We start from the raw sequence: 27,416 nt of genomic DNA on the forward strand, positions 1-27,416 counted from the left end.
AGTGGTGAATGTTAAAAAATTTCCAATTATCTCAAAAATGCTCTTTTATAGTTGGAGCATTCAAATGAGGGTCCAACAAGGTTCAGTAGTCCTAGCAGCATTCTTAAAGTGTTGTCCAGTGATCTGAGGTATATAGAGCTGTGGTAAGGCAAACTCGGTTCCGTCTCTTAAAGTCCATTTCTCAGAGCATCAGTTCTCGACATTGTGGTCGCAGGACCCTGTACGCTTAACATTGAGGACCCCAATGAGGATGTGATCTCCCGGGCAAGCTATGTGAGAGAGTTCCACTTTGATCCAGTGCATGACCTGCCGTTTCTCCTGCCGTGCCTCCCCCAAGAGTGTAATGCACAATTCATTGAAAAAATGAGATGTGCATTCCTGTGCTTCGGGACAGACAAGGCACCATGACTGCTCATAAACAGCACCCTGGGCAGGCGGAGATGGTGCAGACCTGTGTGTGCTGGTACATGTCGGGGGGTGGGGAAACTTCCCTCTGGGAATCGTTGAATCTTCATCAATTCAGTATATCTTTATTATTATTATTTTTTACTCTAGGAAAACGAGCATTTGAAAAAGTTCCAGGTGACGTGGGAGCTGCATAATAAGCACCTGTTTGAGAATCTGGTCTTTTCGGAGCCTCTTCTCCAGAGCAACCTGCCAACGCTGGTGTCACAGATCAGGTACGAGGCTCCATTTCTGTAAATCCCATGTGTTCGCAGCATGTCGTTTCTCCGTGACGTAGCGTCCATGTTCCTGAAAATCCTTGCGGTGTGGAATTTCTTGCAGTAAAAATAACAGGGCTTAGGGAAAACATACGGTGTGGGCAGAAAAGAGTATGTGAAGAGTAATACAAGTGAACTTCCCTACCCAACCAGTTCAACCGTTTGTACGTGTGTAATTTAGGGACATTGATTACGTACTTTAAGTTGTGCAGCCATTCTTATCACCCTTTTCTGAGTTGTTCTTCTTCCATTAATATAAACTCACTGCTTCCTAAGGTTCCTGTCTAATCTTTCAAGTTTCTTTTATCACCTTGATCCCAGATAGATCTTAAAAGAGCGTAATGCCCAAGCCAGACTTTTTTTTTTTTTTTTTGCTAATTAAGCTAGACTGTTGTTGTGAGGTGCCATTGAATTGGTCCTGACTCATAGTGACCTTATGCACAACAGAACAAAGCACTACCCTGCCCTGCACCGTCCTCACAACTGTTGTTATGCTTGAGGCTGTCATTGCACCCACTGTGTCAGTTCATTTTGTTGAGGGTCTTCCTCTTTTTTGCTGCCTGTCAACTTTACCAAGCATGATGTCCTTCTCCAGGGATCGGTCCCTCCCGATGAAGTGTCCAGAGTACGTGAGACGTGGCCTCTCCAGCCTTGCTTCTAAGGCACATTCTGGTTGTACTTCTGCCAAGACAAATTTGTTTGTACTTCTGGAAGTCCATGGTATACTCAATATTCTTCGCTAACTCCATAATTCAAAGGCGTCAGTCTTCTTCAGTCTTCCTTATTCATTGTCCAGCTTTTGCATACATATGAGACGATTGAAAATACCATGGTATGGGTCAGGTCAGCGTGAAATGGTATGTGGGATGGTATCTCAGCGTGGTTTTGTTTTGCATCTCTCTGATGGCTAATAACATTGAGCACATTTTCATGTGTTTGGTGGCCATTTAGAAACCCTGGTGGCATAGTGGTTAAGTGCTATGGCTCCTAACGAAAAGGTCAGCAGTTTGAATCCACTAGGCGCTCCTTGGAAACTCTATGGGGCAGTTCTACTCTGTCTTATATTGTCGCTGTGAGTCGGAATTGACTCAGTGGCAACAGGTGGCCATTTTACAATTGGGTTATTTGCCTTTTTTATTGTTAAGTGTCGAAGTTTTATATATATATATTTTGGTTATTAGATTCTTATTGTATGTATGGTTTATGAATATATTCTGCCAGTCGATAGCTTGTCTTTCCACTTTTTTGGTAGTCTTTTTTTTTTTTTTTTAATTTTTATTGTGCTTTAAGTGAAAGTTTGCAAATAAGTTAGTCTCTCTCACAAAAACCCATATACACCTTGCTACATACTCCCAATTGCTCTCCCCCTAATGAGACAGTCCGCTCCCTCCCTCCACTCTCTCTTTTCGTGTCCATTTTGCCAGCTTCTAACCCCCTCCGGTAAAGTCTTTTGATGAACAAAAGTTTTTACTTTTTATTATGTCCCATTTATTTACTTTGTCTTTTGCTGCTTTTGCTTTTTTAAAATATATTCGATTATCCATTATTAAAAGCTAGGCCCTGGAACGTTGCCCTTGCATTTTCTTGTAATAATTTTATGGTTTTAGATTTCACATCTCTGTCCTTAATCCATTTTGAATTTGTTTTTGTGTATGGTGTGAGGCATAGATCCTATTTCATTATCCTGCACATGGAAATCCAATTTTCCCCACAATATCTCCTTGCTAATTGAGTGGACTAGCACCCTTGTCAAAAATCAGTTCATCGTAGAAGTGTGGGTTTATTTCTGGACTCTCAGTTCTGTTCCATTCATTGATCTTGTGTCTGTTGTTATACCAGTACCAGGCTGTTTTAATTACTGTAGCTGTATTGTGTGTTTTAAAATCAGGAAGCATGGGTCCTCCTGTTTTATTCTTATCTTTCAACATTGCTTTAGTTGTGTGGAGCCTCTTGCCATTCCATATAAAGTTGAGGACTGGTTTTTCCATTTCTGTAGAGAAGACTGTTGGGATTTTGATTGGAATTATATTGAATCTATGGATTGCTTTGGGTAGTATTGATAGCTTAAGTCTTCCAATCCATGGATGTGGATGATCTTTCCATTTTCTTAAGTGTTCTTTAATTTCCTCAGCAGTGCTTGATAATTTTCATTGTTTAAGTCCTTCATGTCCCTGGTTGGATTTATTCCTAATATTTTATTCTCTTAGATGCTGTCATAAATAAATGCTAATTTCCCTTTCAGATTTCTCATTGCTGGTGTATAGAAAACCAACTGATTTTTGTTTGTTCACGTTATACCCTGCAACTTTGCAAAATTCCTCTATTAGCTGTAGAAGTTTTCTTGCGGACTCTTTGGGATTTCTATATATAGGATCGTATCAGTCACAAATAAAGATAATTTTACTTATTTTCCAGTCTGGATACCTTTTACTTCTTTTTTTTTTTGTCTTATTTCCTTTGGCTAGTAGGACTTCTAATACAATAGGAATAGAAGTGATGAGAGCACACACACTTGTCTTGTTTCCAATTTTAAGGGGAAAGCTCCTGTCTTTCTCCATTAAGTGTGATGTTGGCTGTTGGCTTTTCATACGTGCCTGAGTCATACTGAGGAATTTCCCTTCTAGTCCAGTCTTCTTCAGGGTTTTTTTCAAGACAAGGTGTTTAGTTTTGTCAGATGCTTTTTCTGCATTCACAGAGATGATCATGTGGCTCTTTTCCTGTGTTCTGTCGATGTGGTGTATTAACACTGATTGATTTTCTAATGTTGACAAGTGAACTTTCAAATAATAAACCCAGTATAAATGCTACTGTGGATTTAGCCCCACACAGCCCTCACAAATAAAGGAAAGCTACGGGAAATACGGCACTTTACTGTGACTGGAGACTGCTCTGCTGCCTGGTGGCGAGTGTGTTTCCACTGCAGCCTTGAGCCTGCAGGTGAGCTGGGGAGGCCCCAGTGTGTGTAGGGTGGGCTCCCCTGGGCCACGACATCCGCAGTAGGTGGATACTTGTAGTTCCATGGCGTTCCTCTTTGTTCACATTCGGGCTCTTCTTACTGGTGTGAAGACCCCTCTAACTCCCTCCTATTTGGGATGCTGGACTGTGTGCTTTTACCAAGACAGGTGTACCAAGTGCTCAGGACCAGACATTTGCACATGGGTACCTGGGGCTCAGTGAGATTGAGAGAGAAAGGGGATGTCATGTGTCTGTTCTTTGGGGCGCTGGGCTCCGTTGGGGGCATTCTCGGTGATCGGAGCAGAGCCTCCTGTGCAAGGTCACACCAGCGACCATGGCTGTGCATTTTGGTGGCTTTATTTCTTATCTGTTTACCTCAGATGGGCAGATTCCCACATTATAGACACATTATAAGGCGCACTAGTGGTGCAACAGTTAGGTGCTTGGCTGCTGACCAGAAGGTTGGCGGTTCGAACCCATTTAGCTGCTCTGCTCAAGAAAGACCTGGCAATCTGCTTCCTTAAAGATGACAGTCAAAAAAACCCTATGGGGCAATTCTGCTCTGTCATGTGGGGTCATTATGGGTCGGAAGTGATTCGGTGGCACCCACCAACAGTCATGTTACAACAGAAGAGACTGCAGTCCTCTTTGCCTGTCCATATTGAAATATATTGAGAGCAAATGCAGAAAAAGGGGGAATGGTAAGTAGATCAAATATTGTGGCGTTTACTTATACACCAGTCACTGCTTTTCTCCCCTTCTTAAGCCCTTGTATTAACCCAGTCCTTGTTTTCTGTATTCCCAAATTCCATGTGAGGGTTCCCCCTGTCCACACCTCTGGAGAAGGAGGTATTCCCAAGCAGCTGGGGAACAGGCGACTGAGGAGAAAGATACCAGAACGAGATGTCATGTGGATGTGACTTGCCCTCTGCTTTGTTTTTGATCCTTCCAGCCAGCCTTTTCACAGCCTGCTTCCTGTCATACCGTGTCCCTTCCATGTCCACTGTTTGAGAGCATCCATGACATTCCGTAGGAATATGTGAGACCTGAACGCTCTCACCCCCATCCCATGGAAGAAAAGGAGTCAGGAGAACTCAAAGTAATGAGTTTGAAATGCAGAGCATGGTCTTGTCCCTAATCTATGAAGTTCAAAGTCATCAGGAGCATGCAGGGTCGTGTCCCTAATCTGTGACATGTGGAGTCATGAGGAGCGTACAGGGTAGTGTCCCTAATCTGTGACATGTGGAGTCACGAGGAGCCTGCGGGGTCATGTCCCTGATCTGTGATATGTGGAGTCATGAGGCGCCTGCAGGGTCGTGTCCCTGATCTGTGACATGTGGAGTGATGAGGAGCCTTCAGGGTCGTGTCCCTGATCTGTGACATGTGGAGTCGTGAGGAACCTGCACGGTCGTGTCCCTGATCTGTGACATGTGGAGTCATGAAGAGCCTGCAGGGTTGTGTCCCTGATCTGTGATGTGTGGAGTCAAGAGGAGCATACAGGGTCGTGTCCCTAACCTGTGACATGTGGAGTCATGAGGAGCGCACAGGGTCATGTCCCTAATCTGTGATATGTGGAGTCACGAGGAGCCTGCGGGGTCATGTCCCTGATCTGTGACGTGTGGAGTCATGAGGTGCCTTCAGGGTTGTGTCCCTGATCTGTGACATGTGGAGTCATGAGGAGCCTGCATGGTCGTGTCCCTGATCTGTGACGTGTGGAGTCATGAGGAGCCTGCGGAGTCGTGTCCCTAACCTGTGACGTGTGGAGTCACAAGGAGCCTGTGGGGTCATGTCCCTGATCTGTGACATGTGGAATCATGAGGAGCCTGCAGGGTCATGTCCCTGATCTGTGATGTGTGGAGTCATGAGGAGCCTGCATGGTCGTGTCCCTGATCTGTGACGTGTGAAGTCACAAGGAGCCTGTGGGGTCATGTCCCTGATCTGTGACATGTGGAATCATGAGCCTGCATGGTTGTGTCCCTGATCTGTGATGTGTGGAGTCATGAGGAGCCTGCAGGGTCGTGTCCCTGATCTGTGACGTGTGGAGTCACAAGGAGCCTGTGGGGTCATGTCCCTGGTCTGTGACGTGTGGAATCATGAGGAGCCTGTAGGGTCGTGTCCCTGATCTGTGACGTGTGGAGTCATGAGGATCCTGCAGGGATATGTCCCTGATCTGTGACGTGTGGAGTCTTGAGGAGTGTACAGGGTCGTGTCCCTAATCTGTGACATGTGAAGTCATGAGGAGCATACAGGGCGTGTCCCTAATCTGTGACGTGTGGAGTCACGAGGAGCCTGCTTGGTCATGTCCCTGATCTGTGACGTGTGGAGTCGTGAGGAGCCTGCGGGGTCGTGTCCCTGATCTGTGACGTGTGGAGTCATGAGGAGTGTACAAGGTCTTGTCTCTAATCTGTGACATTGCAGTCATGAGGAGCCTGCAAGGTCATGTCCCTGATCTGTGACGTGTGGAGTCATGAGGAGCCTGCAGGGTCATTTCCCTAATCTGTGACTTGTGCAGTCATGAGGAGCCTGCAGGGTCATGTCCCTAAACTGTGACGTGTGGCATCATCAGGTACGTGCATCTTCCAGGACAGTGTGCATCCTGCAGGGCTTCTTCAGGCCAGATGCCAGCATATTTACCTTTCACTGACCCTTTCTCGGTGTGCCAGTGTGTTCACTGGGTCCATCACCAAACTGCGGGTGGGTAACAGAGTGCATTGGAAGCCCAAAGTGTCTGATAAACTTCATTTTTTTCTGTGTCCTAGTTCTGGATTTTTCCATTCTTTCATCTCAAACGATGACCAGACTGCAAAGATGAGCAGTGTTTTAGGGTCTTGAATGTCAATTATGGGATTTAAGCTGCAGTAGGTAACCCTCGACTCCGCAGGGACAAGTGAGGGAGCAGGATTAACACAGATGGGGCTCGTGACCTCTGGAAGAGTGGTTTCCTGGGTGCTTCTCAGGCAGAAGCCCCTTATAGCCTAGAGGGCCAGGCAGGTACACTTGTGGACCTGAGTACAACCTGAGTCTTTAAAATCTTTAGAATTCACACAGGAGCTTTCAGTGTACAAGTATACATTTAGTAACTCGTAACGTTTTGTTGACAAATTATATGTGTACACTGCCCCCTAAAGTAATGTATTTTAATATTAAAACTTTATGTCTGGGCCTACTCATATTTGTTTAACTTTTTTTTATTATAGAGTAAGATACAGTTGGAGAAAACCACACAGAGCAAATGTATAACTAAATGAAGTGTTAGAAGGTGAATATCCCAACAGCCACCACCCAAGTCAGTTCCCCTGTGCGTCCACCCCAGGCGCTGATGACTCGGCCCAGGTGGTCACCACGCTGGCTCTCACAGCCATCATGCCTTGCGTTTCTTTATTCTCTAAGCACCCATGTGTGCCTTTTCATCCTTAGCCTTGCCTGGTTTTTTATCTGGTGTGTCTTTGCCCTCACCCTCTGTCTAGGAAAGAACCAGGTTGATTGTCCTGTGTAGAGTCGCACAGACTGGGTTCTGCCAAGTGAACGCTCACGGTGCCGTCTGGCATGTCCTTCTGTCCTGGCTGCAGGGTGGCAGCGGGGTCCAGGGGCTCCACCAGACACAGCTTCCATCTCTTGGTCAGGACTCTCGGAGGGTGTGCCTTTATCAGGAGTGCAATGCACATGCAGTTTGCCTTAAAGGCTGTCTCGGGATCCCAAGTGGCCACCAGAATGCTGGGGTGAGACTTCCACCCAGTGGCACCATTCGCTCCACGGTGTTATGTCCTTTCAGCCTGACCAGGTCATAGACACGAGCCACGTACGCAGTGTGGGCAGTAGCGAAAACCGTTGTAATTACTCAGACGACAGACGGAATGCCACAGGAAATGCTCCATGACCAGCAGCCCCCTGGCTGGAAAGCTATCAGGTGGAGATGGGAGGCTCTTGGACGCGTTCCCTCACTTTTGCACCTGTAGGCTGAAGGATCCAAAAGGGCCTACCTCCTGCCAGCTCCCACCCACTCCGGACAGGTAGGCTTAGTTAGTGGGCTGAGGGCTTGTGCTGTGCTCGCTCACCCTTTCACCATAGCTGAGCCAAACCAAACCAAACCAAACCCAGTTCCGTTGAGTCAATTCCGACTCATAGCGACCCTATAGGACAGAGTAGAACTGCCCCATAGAGTTTCCAAGGAGCACCTAGCGGATTTGAACTGCTGACCCTTTGGTTAGCAGCTGTAGCACTTAACCACTACCCCACCAGGGTTTCCCAGCATAGGTGAGGGGACAGAAAATTCCTTCCCCAGCCACTCTTCTACTTCCAAGCCTGTGTGACCCATTCCACACCTGCCTGACTGCCCAAGGAGAGGGTGGAATTATGTCTCTTTCAACTGCTGACATTTAGACAAACCATTCTGCCTCAGAGGGGCCAAAAATGCCTGCTTTTCCCTTTGTTTGTTCAAAATAGAATGTGTAGTCTGTAACTTGGAAGGAGCGCATCGAGGACTTAAGGCAGAGTGCACCGCAGGCGCTCCCTGCAGCCTCTGGGCAGGGCAAGAGGGCAGCGTGGAATTACAGGGGACGCGGGCTTGGCGTCCAGAAGGGACATGGTAATGTGAAGTGAGGAGACAGATTAGCAGGAGTGCTGGACCTCATTCAGAGATTGCCGTGTGGTAAGAGGAAGACTGTGTTCCCCCAGGCGTGTTGTCGGTTTGGGGCTGGGGTCACACCAGGCGTATTGCAGAGTCCAGGAGAGACACGGCTTCAGGAGTTTTGTTTCCTGTAAAGCAGAAGTTGTCTTAGGAGAACAGCCTTGATAGTTTAGATCACCTCAGTCACTGTGTGAGGTAATATTTTCTTCTTCCTTCCCCCCCCACCGCCCCCGCCCCGGGCTTCCTTAATTCCTCAATTCTATCTTATTTCTGCTTGCTCCTGCTTTGGAGGGATTTGCATACGTGAAAACACGTGGGGACAGCTTCCGCAGCCACAGTTTGGAGGGGCTCCAGTTGTGCCCAGTATTCCCATGTGGTCACTCGACAGCAGACACAGGAAGGAGAAGGGGGTGATTTCTGCCCATCAAAGTGCTTTAACTTGAAAATAGCTCTTTTTTTTTAATATTACAATTTTATTTATTTTGTCGTTGAGAATATATACAGCAAAACATACACCAATTCAACAGTTTCTACATGTACTGTTTAGTGACACTTATAACATTCTTCAAGCTGTTTAACCATGCTTACCCTCCTCCTAAAAGAGCTCTTTAATGTTTGTTTCTTAATGTAAAATTTTGTTACATTGTTTTTGCAAATAAAATCCTGAAAATACAGAAAAGCGTGGGAAAACGGAGGTATGTAGTGAACAGTTTGGTGTTTCTTCTAGACATCTTTCCTATTTTTGCTTCTCTTAGACACATTTCTACTTACATGTTCCTGCACTCACGTCTCCACTTACGTGCCCCCACAGTCACGTCTCCACATACATGCCCCCACAGTCTTGTCTCCACTTATATGCTCGCACAGGCAGGTCTCCACATACATGGCCCCACAGTCACATCTCCACGTACATGCCCCCACAGTCAGATCTCCACATACATGCCCCCACAGTCAGGTCTCCACATACATGCCCCCACAGTCACGTCTCCACATACATGCCCCCACAGTCAGGTCTCCACATACATGCCCCCACAGTCAGGTCTCCACATATATGCTCCCACAGTCTCGTCTCCGCATACATGCTCGCATAGTCAGGTCTCCGCATACATGCCCCCACAGTCACGTCTCCGCATACATGCCCCCACAGTCAGGTCTCCACTTATAGGCTCCCACAGGTAGGTCTCCACATACATGCCCCCATGGTCACGCCTTTACTTAACACGTGCATACGTTCATTTCGTAACCTATGTACTCACGGATGTGTGCGGGTATGTAGGAGTATATGCAGTTATTACATTTTCGATAGCCCATAACACCCGTTTTCTAGCTGCACTGTGATGTGTTTAGGGATCCGCTGTGGGAAGACTCCAGTTTTTACATGAACAACACTGATTGCTGGCCCGGCGCAGCCTCTCTGTGCTCTTTGGTGATTACACATGTCGTCTTTACTTTTGGAAAATTCTTGTCATGATGTCTATTCAATCATTTTGGTTCAAATATTGATATATTTAGGTATTGTCTTAGTTATCTAGTGCCGCTGTAGCAGAAATACCACAAGTAGGTGGCTTTAACAAACAAGTTTATTCTCCAACAGTGTAGGAGGCTAGAAGTCCAAATTCGGGGTGCCAGCTCCAGAGGAAGGCTTTTTCTCTCTGTTGGCTCTGGAAGAAGGTCCTAGTCATCAGTCTTCCCCTAATCTAGGAGCTTCTCAGCACAGGGACTCCAGGTCCAAAGGATGTGCTCCCCCACTACTTCTTCGTTCTTGGTGGTTGGAGGGCCCCCTCATCTCTGCTCGCCTCTCTCTTTCATATCTCAGAAGAGATTGACTGAAGAAACAGCCTGATCCTGTAGTTGAGTCCTGCCTCATTAACATAACTGCTTCTAATCCTGCCTCATTAACATCATACCAAAAAACCAAAACCACACTTGTTGCCGTCCAGTGATTCCAACCCATAGTGGCCCTACAGGACAGAGTAGACCTGCCCTATAGGGTTTCCAAGGAGCGGCTGGTTGATTTCAACTGCCGACCTTTTGGTTAGCAGCCATATCACTTAACCACTGCACCACCAGGGCCCCCATTAACATCATCCCCAAGACCCAAAAACCCACTGCCATCGACTCGATTCCGACTCATAGCGACCCTATAGGACAGAATAGAACTGCCCCATAGGGTTTCCGAGGAGCACCTGGGGGATTTGAACTGCTGACCTTTTGGTTAGCAGCCGTGGCTCTTAACCACCATGCCACCACGGTTTCCCATTAACATCACAGAGATTAGGATTTACAATACATGGGATAATTACCTCAGATCACAAAATGGTGGACAACCACACAATACTGGGAGTCATGGCCTAGCCAAGCTGACACACATTTTGGGGGTACACAATTTAATCCATAACAGGTATTAAGAAAAATTTTTTATTTCTGATGGTAAAATATATATGTCTCCCCTCTTACCTTCCTCCTTCCTGTCCCCTCCCCATCCTGTCTCCTTTCCCTGAACCACCCTCTTTTTCCAAAACCAAAGTGGATTTTCTCACGTCCACCTTGTGTGTCCTTTGTTTCCTGTTACATTCTCATTTTCCAACAGGAGATAATGCAGAATAAATTAAAACTATCTTGTTCCTTCGGTTGATTCTAATTTTATATTTTACTTAATTTAAAAAACAGATCCAGATTTTATGTTTCTCATGAAATGCTGTATATTCTCTGGATTGGTGGGTTTCAAGAGGGAAAGCTCATTGACAGCTCCATGCTTTAGTGACCTGAGTCGCCAGGACTTCGTCTTTTCTTCGTTACTGGTTGTTTTCTTAGGAGTGCTTGTTTCTTGATTATGTCCTCTGTGCCATGCTCGGTGCTTGGTGTGCCGCGTACATAATTATTGATCCGTCTTAGCAGGTAGCCTGGTTAAGTGCGCCTTGCCGTCCCCCTCACTCAGATTGGGAGGAGAGGGTCAGGACTAGACTCACTGGAGCAGAAGTAGCCTGGGCACTGAGCACCAAACGCTCTGTTCCTTTGTTAGAAGGCCTTCTCTTTTGCAGGCTGGGCACTACCACGCACGACACTTGCAATGAGGACACCTACAGCACCTTACTGCAGCGCTTCCACCACTCGGAGGAGGAGCTGCGCCATGTGGCTGAGGAGTGGCTGGAGTGCCAGAAGAGGATCGACGACTATGTGGACGAGCAGGTGAGCCAGGCGGGCACTCCTGTGCTGCACGGTGGGGCCTCACCTGTCCTGGGGAGGGGCCTAAGGTGAGCGCTTGGGGCAGTGGCAGTGGCTAGTCAGGTGCTGTGTCTGGCCAGGTCTTCGCAGTCTCCTTGGCACAGGCTGCTGCCCAGGCTGAGTGTCAACTCTGCTGGGGCCTGGACCCAAACAGCACCTGCCTGTCCCCATCTACTTCCTGACCCTCCCTGTCCAGAAAGGGGGTGTAGATAGACATGAGCTGCCACCCAGCAGGGGCTGAAAAGGGAATGAGGAAACAGAAGAGGGAGGGGGATGGTGGGAGGGGATGGTGGCACCAAGGGAAGTTGCCACACATCCACAGACACCGAGCAGGGACCTGGAGAGGGGGTGGGTCAGGTGGGAATGACCTGCTGGCCACCCTGCTGGTGGCCCCCTTCCTCAAACCTCCGGTCGAGTCAGGCAGGAATACATTAGGAGTGGCCTGTTTTAAAGGGGACACTGTGAGGAACATCCAAGAGGGAGTGACAGAGCTCTGCATTACACTCTGGGTGATGTTTGCAGGAAGTAAGACTCCAGTCCTGGCTCACACTGTGCAGGTCCCGGGTCCACCTGGGATTGTTGGTGCACTTGGATGCTGGTGTGACCCCTCACACTGCTGCCTGCCTGGGCCTGTGGAGATGCTGGAGAGGGGGCTGTCCTCACAGCACTGCCTGCCTGGGCCTGTGGAGATGCTGGGGAGGGGGCTGTCCTCACAGCACTGCCCGCCTGGGCCTGTGGAGATGCTGGGAAAGGGGCCTTGTAACAGCACTGCCCACCTGGACCTCAGAGAACCTGGGGGCGGAGGAGCCCTCACAGCAGTGCCCACCTGGGCCTTAGAGGGAGGGGGTGGGTCAGGTGGGAATGAAAGAAGGGGCTGGTATGTGCCGGATACCTTACATGATCTTGTTCCGCTGAGTTACAAAAAAGATGATACAAAATTTGGTATAATGTTTCTCTCACCACATCTACTACAACTGTGGCTACAGACGGTCTCTTGTTCAGAACGTGGGGAGAATTTCTCTTACCATCTTCTTCTGGTGTTGCATTTAACCTCTGTCAGTGTCAGTGGAATGAATTATGTAAACATCAAGATTTACTCATTCCATAGCCTGCCCCCTCCCCAGGAAGCCAATGCCCCGAGACGTCTGGTTTCCTGGTCCCTTCCCCTCGGTGTGTGGGTCTTCCTCTGCTGTAGTCTGGGAACTCCTTCGGTGCCAGCATGGGGCACTAGGTGACTGTTGAATGTTCACCCATTGTATCGACTGATCAGCTAGAATACCTTCATTTCTCTTTTGAATGTGAACCCATCTCTGTAGTACTGCTCTTTTATTTTGTCTACATGTAATGTTTCTTGTATACGCCCTCTGGAAAGCTCCTCCCTTGGAAGATATCCTGTAAAAATATTGCTGTTGCTAATTTTTTTTTTTTAACATCCCCTCATTAGATGACGATGAAAACCAAACAGCGCATGTTAACGGAAGACTGGGAGCTTTTTAAACAGAGGCGATTCACTGAAGAGCAGGTGAGGCTGCAGAGAGGAAGGGGCTGAAGGTTTGGGAAGCAGACACCCTTGACTGCAATGTGGACGGCTCTCGTGCGTGTCGATGTGCTCTGCCGTGACAGACCAGCATTTGGAGACAACACAGGGCTGGCAGGCCACACTCATAAGTCCTCAGGGTCAACCCATCGCACCGATTGACCCATATCCTTACGTTCCATTACTCCTCACGGAAAACCCGTGTGTACTGGGCAGCTTGTTACAGCCTGTGAGGCTGCTGTCTCCTCTTTGCCCTTGATGCCTGCAACCTCCACCCCCGACCTGTGCACCGCTGAGGCCGTTCTTCCCCACCTGCCTGCTGCTGGTTCCCACTGGGCCTCTCTGACCCATCTTGGGGCTCACTGTCCAGGTCTACGTCCCGTGTCACCCTCTGGCCTGCAGCTCCTGTCTGCAGCCCCGTGTCCTGCCGCGCCGTGCTCTCATTGCCGGCCCTTGATTTCCGTGTCACCCGTGAGTTCAGCCCAGGTGTCCTAGAATCTGCCAGTGTGTGCCTGGCCCAGTGCTCCTCCCCTTGTCTGAATTGCCAGCCTCAACTCCTGTCTGACCACTGGCTCAGGCCTCCCAGCCCCTGCCCCATGGAGCCTTCTTTTCTGCTTCCCCGTCCCTGATTAGGTTGTAGCCCTAATACTCTTCATTCATCCTGTCTTTTTTTTTTTACATGACCTCTGGTTTTTGTCTGTTTCTCTGCCACATTGTAACCCCCTTGTAGGCGATGATTTCGTTCACCTCCCTGTACTCCTGGTACCTAGCCGGTACTTGCAGACACAGGGTAAATGGCAGGTGTCCGCTGCAACCCTGCCCTCCAGGGTGTTGGTGTGAGGTCACACAACAGCTAGTTTGCTTGGAGAGGAAGCTTGTAGGGATTCCTGGCTCCCAGGGTCTGGGGTTCAGCCAGTGACCCTGGCTCCAGTCATCTGCCCCTGTCTTCCTGGCCTCTCCACCGTAGGACTCTGAGACCACTGGTTTCTAGATGAACATGACGTATGTTACCATAACAAAACAAAACCAAACAAAACCGTGTTGCCGTAGAGGCGATTCCGACTCATAGCAACCCTATAGGACAGAGTAGAACTGTCCCATGGTGTTTCCAAGGAGCACCTGGTGGATTCAGACTGCTGACCTTTTGGTTAGCAGCTGGAGCACTTAACCACTGCGCCACCAGAGTCTCCTGTATGATGTATTTATATAACTGTAGCTGCTTAAAAGTACAAGCTGTGTAATCGAGGGGCAGTGCCTGGCCGGGTTAGAACACTGTTTTGTAATTTCCTCTAGTTAACTAATAAGAAAGCAGTAGCTGGCGAGAACCACTTCACAGACACCATGAGGCACATGCTGTCGTCACGGCTGGGCATACCCGACTGCCCCAACTGTAACTACAGGAGAAGGTGAGCTCAGAGTCTGAGGCAGCGGGGGCGTGTGGCCGTGACCCGGCGTGACGGCTGCAGAGCATGTGTCTGGCCTTCCTATGGCTCTTGTGGTAACTGTCCTTCCTTCCCGATCAGATGTGCTTGTGATGACTGCAGCCTCTCACACATCCTCACCTGTGGTATCATGGACCCCCCCGTCACTGACGACATCCACATTCATCAGCTGCCACTGCAGATGGACTCTGCTCCCGACTATCTCTCTGAGATGCGCCCACCGAGCGTGTCCTCAGCAAGCTCAGGGTCGGGCTCCAGCTCCCCCATTACAATTCAGCAGCATCCCAGACTCATCCTCACAGACAGTGGCCCTGCACCAACTTTGTAAGTTGTGACTTTGTCATAAAGGTTCAGTAATCCAACCGTGCACAATACAGACAGTAATGTCTACAGCAGTACGCCTGTCGTTTCAGTGCTTTTAATGGAGAAAGGACCCTTGTGTTTTTCAGGCAGCTTTCTAAACACATGAGATCAGCAAACCCAAAGTCTGACACTATTTCATTACCTGAGGAAAAAAATATGGTCAATTAATAAGCACCAGTAATGGAAAAAAGCATGTTTGTATGCAGGGGAGTGTCTATTCAATTATGGTTTCCCATTTTATTTGAGCGTAGCAAGTCCGCTTTTTTTACCATCTCATTGTCAACAGCATCCATGCTTGCTCCGTGTCCTGCCGAGCACTCAGATGGTCGTGTTGGTGTGTGGTCTGCAAGGTTCTGTCTCCAGAGTTCCCACAGGGCAGAAGTCATTTCACGTTAGTGAGGGGGTTTTGCAGCCGTCACCAGTAGACATTGCAGATGTGGGTCCCACATTTCTTCTGTTACGACCCTGTCACTTGTTGAGGCTTCCCCCTCTAACTTCTGAAGGACTGCATACGGGTATGTTTTTATCTGAGTCAGCCAAGGTGTCCGCTACTCACATGCTAGAGTGTGCGTGTGCCATGAGCCTGAGGAGAAGACTGGGCCCTGCTGCTCCCTGGTGCGGTGGTCACCCAGCCGTGGGCACCTTGGCTCTTCTCACATTTCTCTGACAGATCCAGGTGTATTGTTACTACATCGGGCTCTCATGGTGGCTCTGAGGCTTTCCTTCAGATTTCTTTCCACTCTTAATTGGGACTCATTATCAACCTCAAAATAATTCCAAAGGAACAGGCCTGAACGTCATGGCTCTCTTTGTTCATAGTGAAAGACTTCACACTGTTTTGTAGCTTTAGAAATGCTGTGTGCTCTCTGGGAGCACAAGAGTCCTAAAGGTCTTACCATTACTTGTTACCCAAATCTTTATAGGAACATGTAGAAGTTAAGTAAACGTATGTTATCTAATAAAATTTCAGTTAGAGAATTCCATCTCTGTCCGCTTGATATAGCTGCTGATATAGGTTCTGAAGCTCCTGGGCTGCGCTTAGTGGGGAGGGCCTTCCGGCTATGGGGGCCTGCAGGTGCTGGGTGCCGTGGCTGCCCACTGCTGCTCTTGGAGGCAGCTGGGCTTGAGGCCGTCAGCAGATGTTGGTGAGGGCCTTCCTCATGATAAACTGCTATGGTTTGAAAACCTTTCAGGCTTATCTGGTTTGTGTTTTCCCTTTCTTGGTGCCATTTCTAAATTAAGTGAATTAGAGCCATGCTATTTTAGTAACTGTTCCTCAGTGCCTTCTGGAGTGTTTGGGATCTCATGTTGAAGAGGCCTGCATTTGTCACTAGACAGTTACCTACGTTTCTGAACTTCAGTTTCCTCATGGGTGAATGGTGGTGAGGATGGTGCCTCAGGAGTGGGTGTGTGCTGACCACAGGCCCTCAGCAAACCCGAGCCGTGTTCCGGGCAGCCTGCTGTTTGTCCTTTGCTTTGGTGAGCTCTCAGTTGCGTGTTGATTCTTGTTTTCTTAAAATGAGTTAGGTATTCCTGGACATGTTTCCGAAGGAGATGAGGACACCAGCCCTTAGGGTCTTCACCCACTGTTTGGCATGTATGTGGGGACTGAGGGACATTTGTTCGTGGTCACATTTTGACTATGGGCTCTGTGCCAGCTGTTTTCACAAACCAGGAAATCATACATTTTAAGCACCTTTCTAGAGAATAAAGCCTTGAAATCTGCTGGAAAAAAAAAATTAAATACAGTGAAACCTGTCAAAGTTGGAACCTATAAAGGCAGAAGCCTGTCAGAGAAGGAAAACACCAGTATTTTCCACTAAAAGGAGCAATAGAAGGTGTTGAGACTGCACCCTGTCAAAGGCCGGAAACTTTCGAGACCTGGAAAAACAAGGTAGTCCTGTCAAGTTCCGGCTCTCACAGGTTTCACTGTATTCCATTTCCCATTGCTTTGATGTCTTGCTAAAGCGAATTTTTTGTTTAAGGTCCTGACTGACTTGACCACTGCTCCCTTTGTGGTAAAAGAGTATTTTGTCACTAAATGGCTTTTAAAGTTTTGTTCAGCTGGCTATTTGTGAAATAATTTTGGTGGTTATAAAAATAAACACCCCTCTATACCCCTTTATTTGTAACTGAAAATTAAATGTTTCTGTTTAGGGATGGCAGAAGAAAATAGTTCTACATCAAGGCCTTTCAAATGTAGTGTTAAATGGAAATGTATCAATATATACGATCAAGTTTTTGTTATTTAATAGTTGTACTTTGGGAGCTTTGTTTTCCTTGATTCGTTCAAGTAGTCCAAGTATTATCTTTTGTGTTCTGGTTACTAAGCAATGTTTAGTCTGAGTGGTACTTGACATAAAACTTTGTAAACGAGGACCTTCCTCTGTAAAGGAAACGCCCGTGCCCAGGCAATAGTTCACCCACTGTCCTCCAGCCCATGGCCTCATGGTGACTCTCTGCTTGGTCTCAGTTGTAGTGATGATGAAGATGTTGTGCCATTGTCGGCTAAATTTGCTGATATTTATCCGTTGAGCAACTATGATGACGCTGAGGTTGTGGCCAATATGAACGGAGTTCACAGCGAGTTAAATGGTGGCGGGGAAAACATGGCCCTGAAAGATGAGGTACGGGCTTGACTTTCTTTGTCGATACAATAAATGTCATGAAGTGGTGGTCTGACATTTTAATGTTTTATATGAATCTTCTGTTTTGAAAAGCATAAATTACAAAAGGTTGCTTTTAAAGTCCCCTCAGGTAAGCAGTACCAGTAGTAGCTCTTCAGAAGCTGACGATGAGGAAGCAGACGGCGAGAGCAGCGGGGAGCCTCCAGGAGCCCCAAAGGAAGACGTAGCTCTAGGAAATGGGAGCCTCGGGAAGGAGGAAGACAAAGTGGATAGTCCACCCCCGTCATACCCAGCTCCACAGGTACAGTTTTATTATTTTCACATTTTCTGTTTTGCATTGTGTGTATATTTTCTTTAAACATGAAACTTATTGTTATACGAGATTATTGCATTTCTAATAGTTTCTTTAAACATGAAACTTATTGTTATATGAGATTATTGCATTTCTAATAGTTTCTGAAGATTAGAAAAATGAACAAATATGGTTCGACTTATAACTCCATTGTGATATTGTTTCTCTTGCTTGAATCTGTAATCATCAACCTTGACTTGGCAACACCCCAGGGTAGCCCCCTATTATCTAGGTGTCATGGACCTTTTAGTCTGTTCAAAAGCAAGGGGAGATTTTTCATAAAGTAAAATGATGGAATATTAAAATTTCAGAAAAGGTTGGTATTAGAAGGGGACGTTTATTTCTGTTGGATATCTGTTTTTCTGTTAATGAAAAGTGAGCTTAACTTATTGGACATTCTTTTTAAAGACACAGAGTTTTAAAGTAGATGCTCAATAAGTAACTTTTAAATGAAAAGATGAAGAAAAGGTTAAGATGCTTCTTAATTAATTTTAAAAGGTAATGTAAATAAATGGTTCAAAAGATAAAAATGATGTTAAAAAGTGCTAAGAAGTCTCGCTCCTTTCCCTACCCACCCTTGTACCTCGTCCAATCAAAACCACAAACCAAACCCGATTCTGACTCAGAATGGCCCTATAGGACAGAGGAGAACTTCATAGGGTTTCCAAGGAGCGGCTGGGGAATTTCAACTGTCGACCTTTTGATTCGCAGCTGAGCTCTTAACCACTGCACCATCAGGGCTCCCCCAGTTCCAATAGGCAGCTCGTTTTATTTGCTTATTGTGTGTCCTTTCAGTGTTTATTTAAGCAAATACAAATATTCTTCCTTCGTTATGAAAAAGGCTATCTACTATTACACACCCTGTTTTTCTACCTTGCTTTTTCACTTGACAGTGTATCCGGAGAGCCTTTCTCCATCTGAACCAAGAGCAGTTCCTCACTCTCCCTCACTAACCTCACTGTATTATATCGTGTGGCCATTTGGTTGGAGAGTACTCCCTCGTTCTCCATTACTGACCTCGCTGTATTACATCGTGTGGCCATTTGGTTGGTTGGTTTTTGTTTTTAATGAGTGCCCTGCTGATGGGCACTTCTGTGGTTTTCCGTTTTTTGTCATTATGAACGATTTCCTGAGTACCCTTATACATCTGCCATCTTGTGGAAAAGCAGAGGTACCTTTGGGACTTACCACCAGCAGTGAGTTTGCTGGGTCAGAGCATCTGGGGGGAGTGGGTGATTCACCACAGCCCCCCCACCAACAGGGCCCGTGCCCCCCCTACCCCACCCGACAAGCGGGAGCACCATAGCTCTGATAGACAAGAATTGGTAACCCCTGTGGTTTCAGCTTTCATTTCACTTTCTGTGGGCAGAACTGAGCGTCCTTTGATGTTTAAGGGCCATTTGTCTCCTTTTCCTTATCACCTGCCGCCCAGCTTTTGTCCTTTGCCCATTTGTCTGCTGAGTTGTCTTTAGCCTCTGTTCTGCGACCTCTTTGTGTATTTAGAGTGACTCGCTTTGCATAGCATAGTATTCGTTTATTATGTAATAGCACATGATCCTGTCCCATGAGTATTAACTATAGTCTCCTTTGAGGTTGTACCCCTTTCAATATATAATTGTATATATTGAGGTTTATATCTAGCTGGCTTAGAATTTGGCATTAGACTTTTAAAAAAAATGTTTTTTGGTGAAAGTGGCATTAGACTTCTTAATTTAATGACTCTTATTTTAGTGGTTGGTGACGTGGACTGAGTCGGTATTCCAGGTTCCCTTCCCAGTTATTAATTGGCGTATACTTGTGGGCAGTTTCCTCTCCTCTTCCTGCCTTCAGAGTTGGAATCACCATGAATAACATGTTCAAGAATTGTATAAGGTTGATAAACTCACCTGGAAACTGCACCAAAGGAAGCGGACTGATCTGATGCTCTTGCTGTCTCCTGTTCAGAGACGGAGCTTACGGCCTCTGCTTTAGCCCCTCTTGCATCGCTCACTTACGTAATTAGAGGTTTGAATGTTTGTATTCAGGATTGTGGTATTCCACTTAAGTATGTCTGTCCCATCCTTTTTCTGACGAACACACGTAACTTTTGGCTATAAGAGTATCATTTTATGGAAGATCTTATTTTCTAAAAATAAGCCTAAAACAATACCAATTCTCCCTTTAGATTATGGGATTCGAATAAACCTGTTTTCAAACTTCTTTACCCAACTTTTCTTATAAATTTGCACACTGACTGAATTCTGGGTTTATAGGGTTTCTTGGCATCTTCTCCAGCCTGATCCATGCGGTCTAGTACATTAAATTTTAAGATAAAGAGCCTGATTACTGTGTCACTCAGGGGTCGTGTAACTTTTGGAAAATGCGAATTCATATGTTTTTAACAGCTTTATTTATGGTTATGCAGCCATTACCACAATCTGCTATTAGGGTAGTTCTGTCACAGCAGTGGGTTTTTGTCACCCCAGGAAGTTTCCTCATGACCATTCAGCAGTCTGTCCCTGCACCTTCCCTCACCCTCCCACCGCCCGCTGCCGTCAAGTCGATCCCTCACCCTCAGAAGACCACTAATCTGCTTTCTCTCTATATCAGTTGGCCTTTTCCACCAATTTTATCCCAGTGGAATCATACACTGTTGAGCTTTATATGTCTGGCTTTTTGAGTTTCATCCATGCTGTTTTATGTATCGATTGTTTTTTACTTGCTGGATATTATTCCATTGTGTGAATACACCACATTGTGTTCATCTCTTTACCACGTGACGGACGTTTGGGTGGTTTATAGCTTTTGGTTATTATGAATAATGTTATCGTGAACATTTGCGTGTAAATCTGTGTAGATACGTGTTTTGGTTTTTCTTGGGTGTATACCTTGGAGTGGATCGTATGGTAAATACACACTTGATTTTTGACGAACTGCCAAACTGTTTTCAAAACGATTGTGCCGTTTTACATCCCCGCCCGTAACACGTACAAGGGTTCCATGCTGTGCGCATCCTCAGCACTTGGCGTCAGGTGTCCTCTGGATTGTAGCCAGTTTAGTGGGTGAACAGTGGCATGACGTGGCTTTAATTTGTATTTCTCTAACCGTTAATGATGATAAGCATTTTTTCGTATGCGTATTAGCCATTAATGTATGTTCTGGGGTGAGAAATGTTCATTCGTACCTTCTGCCCATTAAAAAAATTGGGTTGTTTGTCTTCTTATTGAGTTGTGAGAGTTCTTTATATAATAGATACAAATCCTTTATCAAATATATGATTTTCTCCTACTTTGTGGCATGTCTGTTAATTTTTTTATTGATGTCTTTTGAAGAGCAAAAGGTTTTAATTGTAATGCATACCAAGTTACTAAAAAAAATTAATAGGCATGTTTTTGATGTCATATCTAAGAAAACTTTGCCTAAACAAAAACTTTGTTTTCTTCGAGAAGTTTCATAATTTTAGCTCTTAAAGTTATGTCTATGATCCACTTGAACTTAATTTTTGTTTTTGGTGTGAGGTTAGGGTCTAAGTTCATCTTTTTTGCAGCTGGGTATCTAATTGTCCCAGCACTATTTGCAATGAAGATCCTTCCCCCATAGAATTGCCTTGATCATTTGTTGAAAATCAGTTTATTTGATCTCTGTTTATATCCTTACAGCCATGCTGTACTGTCTTGATTACTTCTGCTTTATAGTAAGTTTCGAAATTGAATAAGGTATGTCCTCCAGCATGGTGCTCCTTCCTTAAATTGTTTAGATTATTCGAGGTCCTTTGCATTTCCGTGGAAACCCTGGTGGCGTACTGGTTAAGTGCTGTGGCTGCTAACCAAAAGGTCAGCAGTTCGAATCCGCTGGACATTCCTTGGAAACTCTACGGGGCACTTCTGCCCTGCCCAAAGGGTCGCTGTGAGTCAGAATCAACTCGACGGCAGCGGGTTTGGTTTTTTGGGTTTTACATTTCTGTATAAGTTTAGAATCACCTTGGCAATGGGTGTTTTTTTTTGTTTTTTTTTTTTGTCAGTCTCTACAAAAAAGCCTGCTTTTTCACAGGAATTGCAATGACTTAAATATTTTATGTAATTCACCAGTGAAATTGTGTGAAGATATTGATCAGTTCAGGAAGAATGAAATCTTAACAGTATTGAATATTCCAGTTTATAAACATGGTGTATCTTTCTAGTTAATTGCTGGTATTGTGTAGAAATACAAATTTTTTTTTGAATGTTGTGCAACCTTGCCAAATTTGCTTATTGATTCTCGTAGGTTTATTTCTTGCTTCTCTCTCTCTCTTTGGTTAGATCTATGGATTTTCTACATACAAGATCATGTTGTCTGTGAATGAAAACAAATTTACATCTTCCTTTCCAGTCTGGATAGCATTAATTTCTTATTCTTGCCTTATTGAGTTGGCTAGCGCCTCTAGCGCAATAATGACTTAGAAGTGTTACTAGCGGACATGGTCGCCTTGTTCCCAACCTGAGCTGGACAGCATTCAGTCTTTGAACACTAAGTATGGTGCTAGCTGTGGCATCATATATGCTATTTTTCAGGTTGAGGAAATTTTCTCCAATTCCTAGTTTGTTGAGTGTTTTATCATGAATGTGTGTTAGATTCTTAAAATGACTTTTCTGTGTCTTTTGAGATGATCTTATAGTTTTCATCCTTTATCCTGTTACTGTGGTGTATTACGTCAGTTGATTTTTGGATATTAAAACACCCTTGCATTCCTGGAGTAAATTCTGTTTGATCACGATGTTTCCGTGTTGCTGGATTGGTTTGCTGACGTCTGTAGAGGATCTTTACATCTGTGTTTATAAGAGATACTGTTCCGTGGTTTTTAATTTTTGTGATGTCCTCTGGCTTTGGTATCAAGGGTAAAAATGGCCTCCTGGAATGAGTTGGGAAGTATTTCTTTTCTGAGGCAATGTGTGTGGGATTGGTGTTACTTCTTTCTTAGATGTTTTTTAATTCATGCATTTTGGGACTATGTTGTTGAATGTGTATATATTTTTTATAATTATTATATTTCCTTGGTATGTTGATGCTTGTCATTATGAAACGTCCCTCTTTTTCTCTAGTTATATTTCTTAAAGTTCATTTTATTGTGTATAGATATAGCGACTCCAGCTGTCTTATAGTTACCGTATGTGTGTTATGCCTTTTTTATCCTTTTACCCTATTTGTATCTTCGATTTTAAACTTTATTGCTGAATCTAAAATAATTGGGTCTTAATTTTTCATCTCAGTTTTTTGTTTGAAGTGCTTATTCCATTTACGTTTAATGAGTTATTGATAAGTGATATTTACATTTGTCATTTTGCTATTTTCTATATCTCATGTTTTTTTGTTCCATTTTGTAGTAAAAAAATTTTTTTAGTGTATCGTTTTAATTTCGCTGTTCAGTCTTTTTTTTTTTTTTTAGTTATTTTCAGCTCTAGGAATTACAATATACCACTTATCATAATCAGCTTCAGGTTAATACAGACGTAACTTCAGTAAAATGAAGAAGCTTCGTTCCAATATAATTCCATTTCCTTCTTCCTCCTTTTACTGTTATTGTCCTTTGTATTGCATTTGTATACATCATAAACTTAGTAATACAGTGTTACAATTATTTGTAGAATTTTATAGTTTTCTAAGAAGAGAAAAAATATTTATACAATCTTTGATATTTACGAACTTATTTACCATTTCTGGACTTCTTCATGTCTTCCTTTTGACTCAAGTCTACTATCATTTCCTTTAAGCCTGAAGGACAGCCTTTAATATATACTACAGGGACAGTATGCTAACAATGAATTCTTTCGATTTTTGTCTGGAAATGTCTTTACTTTGCCTTCATTTTTAACGGATAGTTTTGTTGGAGATAGAATTCTTGGTTTTTGTTTTTTTTTTTCTTTTAGCATCTCGAACATGTCATTCCACTGTCCTCTGGTCTTCAGTGAGTTTGATGAGAAGTTAGCTGTTAATTGTATTGTTGTTTCTGTGATCACGATGAGTCATTTTTCTGTTGCTGTGCCTGCTCAGGATCTTCTCTTTATCTTTCAGCATTTTCACCATGATGTGTCTAGGTGTGTATATTTATATCTGTCTTAGGGTTCTTTGAGCTTCTTGGTTCTGTAGGTTGATGTTTTTCATCAAGTTTGGGAGGTGAAATTTTCAGCTGTTATTTCTTCTTATACTTTTCTTAAACCTTTGTCTCTACTTTCCTTCTGGGGTTTTACTGCATATATGTTGATACTCTTGATTCTTTCCCACAGGTCTCTGTGCCTCTGTTTACTTTTCTTTAATCTTTTTTTTTTTTTTTTCCTTTTTGTTCCTTAGATTGGATCATTTATATTCCTTTGTCTTCAAGTTCATAGTCTGTCTCTGCCATCTCAAATCTGCTGTTGAGGCCTTCTAGTGAAGTTTTCATTTTGGTTATTATATTTTTCACCTCTAGTGTTTATATCTAGTTCTTTGTATACTTTCTTTGTTGATATTTCCTATATGTTGGATCTTTGTCCCCATATTTTCCTCTAATTCTATGAACTTAGTTTCTTCTCATTCTTCCAATATATGTATAATGGCTTCTTTGAAATCTTTGTGTACTGAATCCAGTATCTGGGCTCAGTCAGTCAGTTTCTGCTTTTTATTTTGACTCTTTTTTTGTGTATGGGTCACACTTTACTGTTTCATTGCATGTTTCGTGCTTTTTTGTGGTTGTTGAAAACCAAACATTTTAGATAATATAGTAAGCTTGCGTTCTGATAGTCCCCACTGAGGGTTGTTTGTTGTTTTATTGTTTTTGTTATTTTCCAGAACTTAAATTGAAGAATTTGTATATACCTATTTTTATGTGGCTGCTGAGGTCTCTGCTCAGGCTGTTTCTTCTTTTTGTTTTTAAGCTTTGCTTTCTAAAGGTTGCCATGTGTCTCCATAGCTTATTGGTCATCCAATGATTTGGGCAGAGGTTCACTCATATACCTTGAGCCCATGGGACCTCTGCTTTTTGCTCATGCATATACATATGGGTTGGGAAATGTACCAAATTGTCAGCCAGCTGTCAAGTCAACCCAGGTGCTAATTTTCCTCTGGGCTTTCAGGTTTCCCCTGTACGTGTGCTGTGATCTTGTAATCAGTTAGTGATGTGTGGAGAGATAGGCAGTTCTTCCATTATGCTCTCCTTTCCAGGTCTTCCTGTTAGATTTCCCTCTGGCCAACCTCTCATGCCAGCCAGGACCCTAGCCTCCAGCTGACACCTTTTCCTAACAACATTGCAGTGGTCTTTTGCTGTCTGCTAAAATCAAGCCCACTCTGTCTGTCAGCAGGCACTCTGCTCTGGTGGGGCTGCTATTTCTGCTGATTAAACTGGGAGGGGAGCCCTCGCGAGTGGAACAGCTCCAGGCAGGAAGGCTAGACCCCTGTTGTTCTAGACTTTGGTTGATTTCTAGAGTCTCAAAATGGTTGTTCTGGGCAGGTTTGTTAAGTTTTACATTTGTTTTGGGAGAGAGGATTCACTGGCCTCTTCACCATAACTGGAAGTCTTACCTCTCTGCTCACATTTTGACAAATCTCTGTGTAACTGTTGGTCAAGCAGTGTGATCCCAGTGGAGTATAACCATCTAATGGTTTTGTTTTTCTTGATCACAGCTCTCCCCTTTTCACTGTGCTCTCTTTCCTATTCTTTTCTCCGTGCTCAGATAGGCACAGGACACAGGTCCTATGGCTTCTACCTCAGCAAATACCCAGCAGGGGGCCAAGGTGCTCATCTTGCCGTTACAGGCTTCTTCAGTCCCAGTATCTTGGAACCCCTCATTTTTCCTCTCAGGGAGGGACCTGGTCTACTTGGGGAATCGGGACGAGCCCTGCTCCTTTGTGTTTGCTGTCTAACTGCTCTGCAACTTTTATTTGTCATTTTCAGCAGGTACCTATTACAGATCTAAGCCAGTACTATTTTTTCTCTCCTTTCAGGCTGAACAAGCTCAGAACACTTGTGAATGTCATGTCTGTAAACAAGAAGCCTCTGGGCTGACGGCATCAGCAACAACAGCAGGAGCTCTTCCTTCTGGCCACCAGTTCCTGAGCCCCGAGAAGCCTACACACCCTGCACTTCACCTCTACCCCCATATCCATGGACACGTACCTTTGCATACCATCCCACATCTGCCTCGCCCTCTTATCCACCCCACCTTGTATACTGCGCCCCCCTTCACGCACAGTAAGGTAAGTCAGGTCAGAGAGGGCCCGCGTGTCACCCCTTGCTTAGAGCTTATAGGAGCACATATTTAAAAAGACAGAAATCTATAAATTGGCAACTTGAATGGGACAGCATCTGCTTTTGATAGGAAGGTCTGCAAATGTTTTCTTTTACCATAATCTCTTAAGCTCTTGGAATTTGAATCTTTAGAGTTGTAAACCCAGTTATTGAAAAAAAAAAAAAAAAAAGGAAGTCATGGCTTGTTTATTCAGAATTAACTAGACTGTAAAGAGTTTTTCAGGTGATGCTGGTGATAACAGGTTATACTCAGGGATACTTCATGGACGTGGCTTCTGTCTACCTGGGCGTCATTCCCATTCTCTCAACTCCGAGTCCCAGTGACCTGGTTCTTTTTCTTAATGAGATGGGTAAAATTATTTGAATATAGGATGGATTCCCTAACACTGGCTGGGTTCTACAAAAAAAAAAAAAAGAAGTTTTTTTTTCAGGCTCTGTTAAATGATTCTCTATTCTAAGCACAAAAACTAAGGGCTTTTAGAAACACAAAGCTTAAAGGAGGAACAGTCCAAACCCATCTTATATTTTGCTTCTGGAGTGAAAAGTCTGCTATTTTCTACTTTAGTTTGGAAGACTTTGGTAAATTTTGCATAGCAGAACCTTTGTCCTGACCCTGTGTTGGCCATTGGGAGAGCAGCAGTGCAGTAGAAAACTGTGATGCCGTGTGGCTGACCGAGAGGTAGCTAGAGGGCAGGCAGCGTGGAGCCTGCCGGAAACCATGGTGCTAAAAGCCTTTGCAAGAAATAGAGTGAGGATCTCCAAAACCTACGTGTTTGATTTTTGTGTATTCGGAGGACCCCATGCTGTGTATGGTCCCTTCAGCTTTGCAGGGAAGTTTTTAGGTTGATTTCATTTTTGTACCTTAGCTGGCTTTTGGCTTTGCCTCTCTAGCTGTTTTAAACTGACCTTTGTTGACTCTTATCATGAATTCTGATTTTTTTTTCTACCACTGATTTCGATTCAATGGTAGTGGTAATTAATCAAAATTTCCCCCAAACTCTGCTAATTTACTATTTATCACAGTGATTCTCAACTGGGAAGGAAAGGAAGAACATGGCACAGAATGGGCTTTTCGAAGCTACACGTTGGTCTTCCTTTCCCAGGAAGCATTGCTGGGAACAAGCTCACATTACCAGTGGGAGTCTGTAGCCCATACCTGGGGTTTGTTGTTTGGATGGGAGGGACCCAGGTGGGAGATTAATAACCACTGGTTTAGAATAGAATAGAATCAGTCACTTTCCTTTATGAATACTCAGTACTATCGTGATTTATACTTAAATTTTATCAGATTGAATGTTGCTCACTCTGGACATTTTTATGATGTCTGTTG

General features: G+C 44.7%; 1 protein-coding gene across 1 annotated transcript in view; it reads left to right on the plus strand.

Moving 5' to 3' along the window:
- The window catches only part of FAM193A (family with sequence similarity 193 member A), a 192,971-nt gene that overhangs the window by 120,055 nt on the left and 45,500 nt on the right, over nucleotides 1–27,416 (plus strand). Inside the window, exons 6-13 of the mRNA XM_049886592.1 lie at nucleotides 556–680; nucleotides 11,346–11,493; nucleotides 12,974–13,051; nucleotides 14,360–14,472; nucleotides 14,590–14,832; nucleotides 17,345–17,498; nucleotides 17,620–17,799; nucleotides 25,783–26,034. Of these exons, the coding sequence (XP_049742549.1) occupies nucleotides 556–680; nucleotides 11,346–11,493; nucleotides 12,974–13,051; nucleotides 14,360–14,472; nucleotides 14,590–14,832; nucleotides 17,345–17,498; nucleotides 17,620–17,799; nucleotides 25,783–26,034 (1,293 nt within the window). The remainder of the gene's footprint in view (nucleotides 1–555; nucleotides 681–11,345; nucleotides 11,494–12,973; nucleotides 13,052–14,359; nucleotides 14,473–14,589; nucleotides 14,833–17,344; nucleotides 17,499–17,619; nucleotides 17,800–25,782; nucleotides 26,035–27,416) is intronic.

This window comes from Elephas maximus, chromosome 5 (assembly GCF_024166365.1).
Source record: "Elephas maximus indicus isolate mEleMax1 chromosome 5, mEleMax1 primary haplotype, whole genome shotgun sequence".
Lineage (NCBI taxonomy): Eukaryota > Metazoa > Chordata > Mammalia > Proboscidea > Elephantidae > Elephas > Elephas maximus.